Genomic DNA, 13,006 nt, shown 5'->3' on the forward strand with positions numbered 1-13,006 from the left:
GCTAAGCCTAATCCTCGGGGCAAAAGCAGAGAGAATTTTCTATATGAATGAGAAGAAAAGTACCATATAATCGATCTATAGAATCCTCAGCTACAACCTCTCTCTATATATATCCCAAATAGTCACAAACCTATAAGAGAAGGGTTTCTCAATTTGACAAGGACAATAGATTTTTCTTTCCCAAATCTATTAGGACAATGGGTATTCTCAGACTTATAGGGATTATGAGTTTTTTTAAAAATACAAAAAAATAATTCAAGCCACAAATAATAACTATGCATGTTTACAATACAAAAAGCACTCATTACATGAAACTAATTTGAGAAGAAATAAATATTACTGTAAACATATTTTGAAACTAATCCAAGATGAAATAAAAAATAGGAAATATTGGATGAAGAAAAAAATCCCTTCAATTTATTAAACTAAGGGTGGCATGTGGGCCGGTTAGGACCGAGCCCGGCCCAGGATCGCAAGACCAAATGGGCGGTGGGCCTAAACGGTCCTAACCGAATAGGACCGGGCCCGTGGGGAGGTGGGCTGGTCCCATAGGCGAGGCCCGCTAGATCGGGACCGGTTGGAACCGGGATTAACTGAGAAGTGGGCCAGTTCAAGCGGTCCTAAACGGGCCTATCCGGGCCCAACGGCTAATTGTTTTTAAAAAAAAAAATTGCCACATTATAGCCGTTATGACATTTAAAATATGGCCATTTGGGCTGTCAAAAATAGTCGTTGGCTATTTATAAAATAGCCATTTAATCCCCCAACTTTGTTTTAATCCCAAACTTTATATAATTACACTTTTCTCTATTTTCAACTATAAATACCCCCTCATTCTTTCATTTTTTCTTACAAAATATATATATCGAATATAACTTGTTTTTGTCTTTAAATTTGAATTAAAAAATTTAGGTCACAATTCTATAATATAATTTACAAGGAATTGCCTTAGATATTTTTATTACCATTTTTTTCTCTAACTTCTATAAAAAAAATTTAAAAAATAAAAAGTACCTATTCGGCCCCCTTGAGCCCACTTAGGCCTGAGACCGTTAGTTCGTGGTCTTGGTCCCGGGACGGTTCCAACAAGAAGCCCGCGAAGTCCGGGACTACTTAGGACTGGCCCACATAGGACCGACTCACTTAGGACCGGGCCTACGAAACCCACTTAGGACCGGGGCCGACCCACATGCCATCCTTATATTAAACTGTAAGAAGCCCCGAGTGGTTAAGTTAGAGTCAATCATAACTTTTAAGATATTTTAATTAGGCTCGTGTCTTTTTAACGATCTTTTAAGGCCAAATACATATGTGGGCCCTCAAACTTGTCCCCTTTTGTCACTTGGACACCTAAACATAGGTTTGTTCCTATCAGGCACTCCAACTAAATTCATCTGTGCCAATTAAACACCTAAACATAAGGTTGTTCCTATCAGGCAATCCAACTAAATCACATTTGTGCCATTAAACACTGTCAAGGGAAAGGGCGCGTGAACATAAGAAAAACTTGTTGATTTTTTTTAATTATTATTATTATTATTATACTCCATATTATTATTATTTTATATATCCTAATATATTATTCCTATTAAAGCCAGATCGTCATTTTTTTCTTGGCAAAATCGAAGACAAAGTTGCTTGCAATTTTTTCAGGTGGTATGACAATGAAATTCTTAAGAAACCTAAGAGGGCAAGCAACTTTGCCTTCGATTTTGCCAAGAAAAAAAATGGCGATCTGGCTTTAATAGGAATAATATATTAGGATATATAAAATAATCATAATATGAAGTATAATAATAATAATAATAATAATAAATAAAAAAAAATCAACAAGTTTTTTTCATATTCACTCGCCCTTTTCCTGATAGGAACAACCTTATGATTAGGTGTCTAAGTGACAAAAAGGGACAAGTTTGAGGGCCTACATATGTATTTGTCCATTTTTAAGTTATACTGGCGATGATATATGTGGATTCATTTCCCAAGGTAGTTTGTGAGTAAATTGCTGGAGATTGTGAAATTTGATAATTTTACTAATTGCTGCTTCTTCAAGAATTTTATTTCAATTTGAGTATGTTAAAGATGGTCTTATGAAAATAGCCCAAATGTTGAATAAGAGGTTTCTTTGAACTGACTAGTCACACCTACCCACTTAACCGACCTTACATCTTCTCCTTTAAGCTCTCAGCATCCACATTTTTCCAAAGGGGAAAAAAGGGAGAATATGATGAGAAAATGTAAAACTAATATGCTGGGGCATGAAATTAAAGTAGAAACTTCTATGATTATGACTATACTTTCAACAAGACCTTTCTATCTTTTTAATATTTCGGCTAAGAAAATGATTGAAAGAATGAGAAAGAAGCCTACTTTCTTTGTTGTTACAGCTCTTCAACTTTTTCCAACTACAGAAAGGAAATGATGAGACTAATAAGTGGCGAAATAGCTAAGTAGAATAGCACTACAGGTACATACAATTCCAAATCATTATCTGAAAATTTCAAGAACTGAAAGCTCGTGATTGTGAGAGTCCATCATTTGACTCCTCGTGATAGGAAATATGTCAAAGTATCATTGTGATAGAGATTTCTTAACCTCTTGTCAAACTCACTTCAATAGGAAGACTTCATTTTCCTTTTAAAACACTCTCTCACAGCAAATTTAGACGAAGCGTACGTGGATGTGAATTTTACTTTGGCGTTGGTATAATATGGTTAATAAATATATTATATTGACTTCGTATGTCACTTTTGAATTATATGTTTGACAAATAACAAATTATGCGGAGTTTAATATCGAAAATTAAATATTGTATTACTAATTTTGATATAATTTATACAAAAATTTAGGTATTGTTTATATACGAGATAGAATGTAACTAAAACTATTTATATTAACAATACGTTGATAAAATATTTAAGGAGGAAAATGCCTTTGAATTAAATAATTCATGTATTGTTCACTACATAACAATTTCTATATATATTGTTATACACGGTAACAATTGCCGCATTATTATTGAGCGTATAAATAATCCTTGTTTCTCGCATGACTAAATCGTAAACTAAACGATTCCTTCTTTTATTGATCATTATTTTATATATATAAATTCTTTTATTATTATTCGAAGTATACAATCCAGTTTCATTAAGTGATCCCTACGTTGTGACCACCAAATAACTAACATGTGAACAAACATGTATAATGAAGGGCAAAAAGGAACCTTCACATGCCGAAAAGGGATTTTGCGTCATCGAAATATCTTATATTGACGGGTGACGTACACAAATAACCCACAAAGTGGATGATTTTGAAAAAAAATTCCATTTGCCCTATAGATAAAACTTCAAGTTTAACAAGCGTTGGTCCTCGCTTGTTCCATGGACAATATTTTTAACCTGAAAATTCTGCCCATGGGGTAAGCAGGGGTCAAAAACTAAAGACCACTCCAAAAAGTGTTATATTTGTATAATTTTTGGACATTGACCACTGCATGATATGGGCTGAGCTCAAACGAGTTCTTTTATGGGCTTGATTTTGAAGTCAAAGTTGGGCTCAAAGTTAGTAGCAAATGGGCCGAATACTTAAAGTTGAATTTCTGCTGGATGGGTAACTAAATTTCCCAAAAATAGGTAGAAATGGCGTGGGATAGCCACTTTTTAATATGGTATTTAGTTTTTATCAGTATTTTTAATGCTGATCAAAAATAGTCATTACTCTATTAAAATTAATATAAAAAGACGTTGCTACCCTTTCTTCATGAGTGCTGTGTAAATATTGAGGACATCGTATCCTTAACATTTACACTGCACACATGAAGTTAAGGACGTTGTGCCTTAACATTTACACTGCACACATGAAGTTAAGGACGTCGTGTCCTTAACATTTACACTGCACATATGAAGTTAAGGACATGATGTCCTAAAGTTTAACAATGGAAGGTGCAAATACAAGACACTTTGTTCTTAATATTTACACAGCATTCATGAAGTTAAGGACACCGTGTCCTTAATATTTACACAATACTCATAAGATTAAGGACATTATGTCCTTAACATTTACACTACACACATGAAGTTAAGGACACCATGTTCTTAATATTTAAACTGTACATATGAAGTTAAGGGCATGAGGTCCTAAAGTTTAAAAACAGCAGTTGCAAATACAAGTTAAGGACATTGTGTCCTTAACATTTACACTGTACACATGAAGTTAAGAACGCCATGTCCTTAACATTTACACTACACATATGAAGTTAATGATATAATGTCCTAAAGTTTAATAACGGAAGGTGCAAACATAAGTCACTTTGTCCTTAATATTTACACAGCATTCATGAAGTTAAGGACACTATGTCCTTAGTAGTTACACAGCATCCATGTCTAGTACAGGGGTATTTTCGTCTGGGCGGGTACAAATTTATTAAGCAGTGGCTAAAAGGTAAATACATTTTAAATAGTGACTAAAAGGTAAAGACATCTCTAATTAGTGGCTAACTGTGCACTTCCCAAACCCGTAAACTATTTTCCCATTGCTTGTGCCTTTGGAGTATCTCATTTTATTTTATTTTGTTTTTTCCTCTTGGATGTGTTATACTATTTGTGGTAGTTTGGTTATCGAAATAAAAATACTAATCTCGTTATGATATTTGAAATTATATTTAACTCATATTTAATTATGGGTATATTTAATAATGGTATAAATTTTATATTAAAATAATGACATAATCACATAAGATAACCTTATTTATCCGAGACGGTAACCAAACGACAAAGTTAAATTTGTATCCGCATTTGTCCAAATGACCTCTTGGTCATACTTAGAACATTCATTAAAGTCTCAAGTTACATTAAACGAACCACATAATTTTTTACTCTTATGATTTTATCAAAATTATATCATTCAACCATGGCATCACTAATTAAATGATCACATGGACGATACAAAATATCAAATATATTAAGTCACTGCATAAATTCCTCTTTTTTTCACATTAATACCTCAAACGATATATAATGATCCACGGTCCAGGCTATTTAGCTTGGATTATTAGGATCCAATGCGTGACTCTTTTGGCCGTGAAAAAAATAAATAGCAATTCAAATAAATAAATAAATAAAAAAACACTTGCCGTATTTTAAACAAACATAATTATTCATATAGGTTTTCGTAGAAAATTAGTTATACCTAATTGGCTGACAGGGATGCAGTAAAAACCACAAGCAAGAAAATGATCAAAATGGTCCTTAATTTATAGGGATTGGACTATTTTAGTCCTATTTCAGTAGTCTGCTCGTGGCTCTCAATGTTCCGCATGAATCCTTGTTCCTAATCACAATTTCTCCCATAGTTTCATCGCCTGTATCCATGTCGGTATCTTACGTTCGGCGTTGTCTACACACCCGTATACCCCTTCGCTGCCTTTTCACAGAATCTTCAGCTAATTCAGAGCCAACCTCAACCTCAACTTCAACACCCAATTTGGTTTCAGACCCACTTTTCAAATCTAGAGTTTCAGAACTGATTTCAAAGCAGCACTGGTCTCAACTCAAGGACCTAATTAAACCCATTAACCCAACTTCTTTTCTTCAACAACTTTTTGATTCTGGGTTTGATTCTGCCACCATTTTGCCTTTCTTTAAATGGTCTCAACATGGTTATCAGGTTTACCACCCTCTTCACCATTTATTCAAACTGCTTATTTTGTTAGTCAATGATAAAAGATACCCAAAGGTTCGATCTTTATTGCATGATTTTGTTAAGTATGGGAAAACCCATACGGTTTCTTCTGTTTTTCATACACTCTTGACTTGTAGTGATAATGTTTGTGCTAATTCTATTATTGTTGACATGTTGGTATTAGCTTATGTTAATAATGCTAAGCTTGATTTAGCTCTGGAGGCTTTTAAGAGAGCTGGAGATTATGAATTTAAGTTATCTGTATTTTCGTGTAAACCGATGCTTAAAGGGGTGGTGAATGAGGGGAAATTTGAGGTAGTAGAGCTTTTGTATAAGGAGATGATTAGGAGGAGAATTGAGGTTGACGTGTACACGTTTAATATTGTAATTAATGGGTTATGTAAGGTGGGGAAGTTGAATAAGGCTAAGGATGTGATGGAAGATATGAAGGTTCGGGGGATTATTCCGAATGTGGTTACTTACAATACATTGATTGATGGGTATTGCAAGAGGGGCGGGGATGGGAAAATGTATAAAGCTGATGCATTTTTGAGAGAAATGGTGGAGCAGGGGGTGAGTCCAAATCAGAGAACTTATAATACTCTTATTGATGGGTTTTGTAAGGACGACAATGTCGGGGCAGCTACGAAGCTCTTTAAAGAAATGCGGCTTCAAGGGATGAGACCGGACATTGTAACGTTTAACTCGTTAATTAATGGGTTCTTTGGTGATGGGAAAGTTGATGAGGCTCTTGGTTTACGTGCAGAAATGGTACGTCTAGGATTGGAGCCTAATATTCGGACTTATAATGTACTGATAAATGGGTTTTCAAAAATGAAGATGTTCGGAGAGGCTAAAGAGTTGTTTGATGATGTTATGAAGCAAGGGTTAGATTTAAATGTACTAACTTTTAATACAGTTATTGATGCTCATTGTAAGGCTAGCAAAATGGAAGAAGCAGTCACACTTCGTGAGTTGATGTCGAACAAACTGATTTGTCCTAACATTTCGACATATAATTGCTTATTAGGGGGTTATTATCGAGAGGGAAATATTGAAGCAGCAAAAAAGCTACTGGAGGAAATGGAGGAGAAGAGTGTGAAGGCTGATGTTGTAACTTACAATATTCGAATAGATGCAATGTGCAAAAGGGGAGAATCAAGAAAGTCAGTTAGACTTCTGGATGAGATGTCTGAGAAAGGGCTGATCCCAAGTCATGTGACTTACAACAATTTGATGGCTGGCTACTGCCAAGAAAGAAACCCCATTTACCGATCATCGTAGCCTTCAATATCTGTTCAAACAAAAAGATCTTGTCACTTACAACGTGTTGATTAAAGGTTTCTGTCAAAAAGATAAGTTGGAAGAAGCAAATGCTTTTTTGAACGAGATGTTGGAAAAAGGATTGGTACCCAATAGAACTACCTATGACATTATCAGAGAAGAAATGATAGAGAAGGGATTTGTCCCTGACATAGATGGACACCTCTACAATGATGTTGTCAATTGTTAACTATGGTGGAGAAGTTTGAGAGCGGTCTAATAGACCCATTCTGTCATTGCTTTTGGTACCCCATATTCTGTCAATGTTATTTCACACTTAAACTACTTTTGAGTACCCTGTTCTTCAGGAAGGAGCAAAAATCTGTGGTTCATGGTTCGAGTGCAATGCAGGTATGTGCTTTTCTCCTCCTGACTCTCTCTTTCTCTCTTTTGGTTAGTTAAAGATACGAGGTATATGGAGGTTAATCTCATCTTCATAATTTTTTTTGTGTACATCAAGGGTTGGTTAATCATATCGAAACCCGTTCATGGGTGCAACTCAATGGAGGAATTGTCTGCTTCTCTTTTGCGCCACGAAAAACAATCTTCTGTGCTCAGCCATAGTTGCAACTGATGTAAAAGGTGAAATTGGATAACAGTTCTTTAGTTCTTGTTTTTTCATTATATTTGTTGCAATCCTTCTATGTGATTATGCTGACATTTATGTCATAATGGTTTCAATGGATGACGATGAGCTGCTATTTCTGAGAAATGATGGTTGATTTCATCTAATATTTGGTGATGTTAATTTAGCTTTTGAGTCTTTACCACTAAAATCTGCCAACTGATGTATGATATGATACACAACATGTAAAGATACTCCCTTGGTATCATGTAGTTGAATTAGTTTTGTGAGGGGTATGTGATGGATAGATTGATGTTCTTGAATAAATAAAAGATTGAACTGAAATAGTGCTCAAATGCATGGAAGATAAAAGGTTGTCGTGAGGGACCATGCATGAATGTAAAAAATAAAGTAGTAATTTGAGTTGTTGGGGAAATTGTTTACCCTTTGTGGAAGGTTCAGCTTTTTGAGAACCTTAGGTAGATGGTTGGCTAGACATGATGCTAGCTTTGAGTTAATTGAATCATTTAAATGATGAAACTGTAAGGACAAAAATCCAAATATAAATTATGCCGGATGAATGGAGGTAGCTGATGATGTCCTAGAAACTTTTCTGAAAAAGTGTGAGACTATTTTTTCGATCAACTAGTCTCAGGGTACGCGCTTTGCGCGTGTAACCCAACTCAATGGATAATGTTTTAAAAAGAATTACATAAATATTTATGTAAAAAATATATCTCAGTTATAAAATAAAGGTTAAGCTCTAGAAATTAAAAAATATTCCACCTATATTGCGAACTCAATAAAAAAAGAAACTATGTCTCATAGAGTCCTCAATCATCATTCAAATATATTCATCTTAAATTTTGTTCTAGCTTTATAATTTTATCAGCTCAATTTCAAAAGTTATTATACTTCCTTTTTAGTTTCAGGAAGAACATATCACTCTTTAAGATGTATGAGCTTTTTCTGAAAATATTTTTATCAAATTTTTTCGAGAAGACAAAAATAGAATTAGCTATAATTTTATTATGATTCTCAAAAATTTGAGAAATAATACAAATTGAAGAATTGAATCTTATGTCTTCTCAAATTATTTTCCCTCAAAGGTTACAATGTTACTCTTGTAGTGAGGTTTTAGTTACTAAAATAAAAAAAATAATGATTAATGATGACTCAGTTTGAATAAATTTTGTTTTATGCTATTTCATTCTCATTTGTTCAAGTTTGCATATTAACCAAGTTAACTCATAATACAATACTACAACTAATTTTGCTCTATTTTCTAATGTCTTTCATCACCAATGGTCTTTTCGAGGAAACAAATTTATAGTCCCTAAGATTTGAGCCAACTTGAAAAATAATTTTTACGTTTATAATTTTGAAAAAGAATAGAATTGGATTCTTTTGCTAATTAAATAGTTTAAATACTTATTATTTATTATCAATACTAAAATAAATAGTTTATTTTGGTTGATTGAAATTCTTAATATTAACTCGTATTGAATTTTAAATATTTAATTGTAATTAAATACGATTATTTTATTTTAAAATGGTAAAAGAATCACATTTTTACACTTTGTATTTACTAAAGTGTTAGTGTTATTGACTTTTGCCAATCATTTTTTCTCTTTCTTTTTTATATTAATAAAGATATTTCTTAGTTATTTATTCTAATTGTTAAGCGTAATTTTTAAATATATATATATATATATATATATATATATATATATATATATATATATATAATTATATAATTATTTCCAAGGAAAAGAACACGTAAAAAATAATTTGGTAAAATGTTATTAATTATTTTGTTCATATTATTGGCATGGGTAACTTTGCACTCCGAATAAAATATACAGCACATTGTTATTATTTGATTAATATAATTATTTCTCCTATTTTTTATTTATGGAATCGTTTGGGTCATCCTATATTTTAGTAGAAGTAAATTGAAGATGGTAGGGATACTTTTAAAATTTAAACGTAACATCTTAATGAGTTTTAAGTCCTAGATATTAGGATTTTAACCTAATTCAAATAAGGAAAAGTTTAATAACTAAAATTTCAATTGGTTTAAAAATCCTAAAAATTAGAATAATATGACAATTTTGTCTAATGTGAAATTTATTTTTAAAGGGTAAAAAAGACGAACGACATTTCGCTAAAGGCCTTCGTGCTTTTAATATAATGTACGCGCGATGCGCGTGAATCCTGTCTCAATGAATATATATTTATTTAAAAAAAGTGTTAATTTATAAAATAAAAGTGTAAGTTCCTAAAGATGATCATGAATATTGATTGTGTATAACTAACTCAATAATTAAAGAAACTATCTTTGAAGTCCTCAACATCAATAACTCAACTTAAAATTTATTTCAAGTTTATAATTTTAGGATTTCAGTTTCACGGGCAAGAACCTTGGAAATCTAAATAATCTTGAAGAATACAACTTACAACATATAAGCAGGTAACTAATAATCTACGAACTCTAAATAAACACAAAATCAAAGTACAATAATAAACAAAAAAGGACATTAAAAAGAAAAAAAATAAAGCAAGCTAGTAAGAGAATCTATAATTGAAGGCTAGCTAATAAACCCACTCATATTTAGCTAAATGTATCATGGATTAAAAATTAAAGAATGTTACAAATTATCTTGTTAATTTGTGCCTTTTATTGATTTATGTTCAACGTTGCTCATAATTATAATAGTGTATTTAAAAATTTTGAAAGTTAAAAGTATAATATTGAATAATATTATTAGTGCAATAGTCTTGTATATTTAAAAAAAATGAACAATCTACTCTATTGTCTAAGAACTCGTACCTCTTCTTTCTTAAATCTTTTAATTTTTCCTTTATTTTTTTTTATCATTTATATATAGTTTACGTGTAAGACTTATACAAAGTCCGAAATGAAAAGAAAAAATGAATTTTAACTTTCTCCATGGTTCAAATAAGAAACAAATTAATAAATAAATTTTAATTAATTAAGCTCTAAAATTTTAAAAATAATAATTAAATAACTACTAAATGAAGTGTTTCTTATAATTTTTAACATTAAATTGAGGGACTTCAGAATATATTTTTGTGTGTAATAAAGATCAACTTTGAAATGAAAAAGAAAAAGCATTAGTTTTAAATTTTAGTCCTTTATTGTAGGTTAATTTTATTTCATAAATAGTATTCTATTAGCTGTAAGAAACTCACGTTTTCTTTTTAGTTAATATGTTCTGCTGGCCAAAGGCTAAAAATTAGGACTTCTTACTTAGTTCAATAAGGAAATATTGAATAACCAAAATTTTAGGTGATTTAAATACCCTAAATATTAGAAAAGTAACTTAAATTACAATTATATCCAATGTGAATTTATTTTTAGAGGGCAAAAAAGGCGAACGACATTTCGGTAAGGATCTTCATGCTTTTAATATAGTATAGATATAGATAGATAGATACTACAACCGGTTTTGTTTTGTTTTTTAATTTCTTTTAGTGTCACTACTCTATAAATAGAATTTTGTCAACTCGAAAGTAAGATTTTACATATATGACATATTTGGAAATTAAATAAATTGGCCTTTCATGCAGTTTACGTCTTGACCCATATTTTGCTCTTTGTTATTTTTTAGTAAACAATATTAATGTTTAAACTATTCTTTGTGTTAACGATTTTCATTTTGAGTTTATAGCACGAGATTTAAAAGTAATATGAAGGTTATAGTTATGCTATATAATTCAAAAATTATATAAGGTAAAGCCTTAATGATTTTAAAGTCCTAAATATTAGGACTTCATTCATATGTTGGACATGTAAGGAAAGATTTAATAATCAAAATTTTAGTTGAATTCAAAGTACTAAATATTAGGAAAATAGTGAAATAACTATTTTGTCCAATGTGAAATCAATTTTTAAAGGGTAAAAAAGACGAACGACATTTGGCTAAGGGGCTCCGTGCTTTTAATATAGTATAGATATAAACATCACTTACCTGTTAAAAGAAATATCTGAAAGAGTTTGAGTTGTTCTTCTATATTCTTATTTTATTCTCCTGGGAAAAATGTTTATACATAAATGATTTGCTAGTCGTGTGTACTGTCATGCTTACAATATTTAGATGCTTAAGAAATTACATTTTTGGTGTAAGAGGAGGACCGTTGTACAGGACATAGGAAACATTTGGACTTTATGGACTCCTTTCACTCATAGTAGGAGACATCCAGGACCACTTGTACATTTTCTGCCACTGCTTATAAATGCAACAGAAATGAATAACAAGGTAGACATTAAACTCTATTGATCTAATAGGAACGTGTTACTATCTTCATTTTGCTGCTAGGATTTCCACTTTGTGGATGATTTGGTTTAGAAGAAACGGGTATTCCCTACTCATTTTTTCTCTTTAATCCAAGAGTAGGTGGTATTTTCAGTGTTTATGGTGGTGGGAGTTGGAATGTAGCTGCAGAGGATTGTCGGAATATGACTTTTGATTTTTGTCTAATATCTTTGCTTTTCCGATTGAAGGATGTCTTGTCCTTGCCTAAGCTTTCATTTTTTTCAATTAAGAAATTATAATAGACCTCTGTTAAAATTTTTGAAATATTATCTGTCCCTGATCTAGTATCAGATTGGTTTTCACTGTATTCTAGCTTGCCCATTGGAAATCACAGTATGTTACTCTTGCTTTGAAGTTAGCCTTTTAATTGTGCTTGGATAAATCCTCTTCAAGGTCTTACTGACCTAAGTAAGTAGTTGTTCTTTCCCTTTTGGGATCTGTGCCTGAAATAACATTTTAGGCTGTCAGGTACAACGATGAGTTGAAAATCCTTGGGCATTTCAAGAAATATGATTTTGTGGTGGTGTTTGCAAAATTTGAAGCGTGCTAGAGGCCCGTGATGGATCCTTGACTTGTTGGTGACCACGTTCCACAATGTGATTTATGGTGAGCGATAACTCTTGTCTGGCTAGCTAGGAGTATGCCTCATCAATCTATTCTGCAAAACACGGCAAGACATTTTGATTTGATTAGGTTTTTGGAACAATACTATGTATCGAGATCTCGATGAGAAAGGTAGAGAAAGATAATAAAGAGTATTCTTGAAGAGAATTGTGTAGGGAATTGGAGGAGGCACTCTTTGTTAGTACTTTTTCAAGAGAAAATGCAGGAGCCAGGAACAGAAGCTTGATGTTTTTCTGGTGGAAAATTGGTATAGAATTCTCAAATCTGATGCTTCTTTCCTGGAATCACCAGGAATGGAATCCTCTTCTTTTTCTTTTCTTTTACCCCTACTAATCTATTTGGTACTGTAAAAATGCATGGGAATTCCAATTACTTTATGAAAGAACTATCCAACCAAGTTCTGAAATCCCCATTGCTTGTGTTCACTCTCTAGTGTTTTCAGCCAAACATGAGAAAGAAAATGTTTATATGACAC

The 13,006-nt window shown here is 32.1% G+C and overlaps 1 protein-coding gene across 1 annotated transcript; it reads left to right on the plus strand.

The window, feature by feature from the left end:
* The first annotated feature begins 5,217 nt into the window (after positions 1-5,217).
* LOC107798605 (uncharacterized) lies at positions 5,218-13,006 on the plus strand. Its single transcript, XM_075238544.1, is given in 4 exon segments — positions 5,218-6,935; positions 6,937-7,353; positions 7,463-7,584; positions 12,376-13,006. Coding segments are annotated over 2 exon segments (1,824 nt in total). The 5' UTR covers positions 5,218-5,367; the 3' UTR covers positions 7,193-7,353; positions 7,463-7,584; positions 12,376-13,006.

The sequence above is a fragment of the Nicotiana tabacum genome, chromosome 19 (assembly GCF_000715075.1).
Source record: "Nicotiana tabacum cultivar K326 chromosome 19, ASM71507v2, whole genome shotgun sequence".
Lineage (NCBI taxonomy): Eukaryota > Viridiplantae > Streptophyta > Magnoliopsida > Solanales > Solanaceae > Nicotiana > Nicotiana tabacum.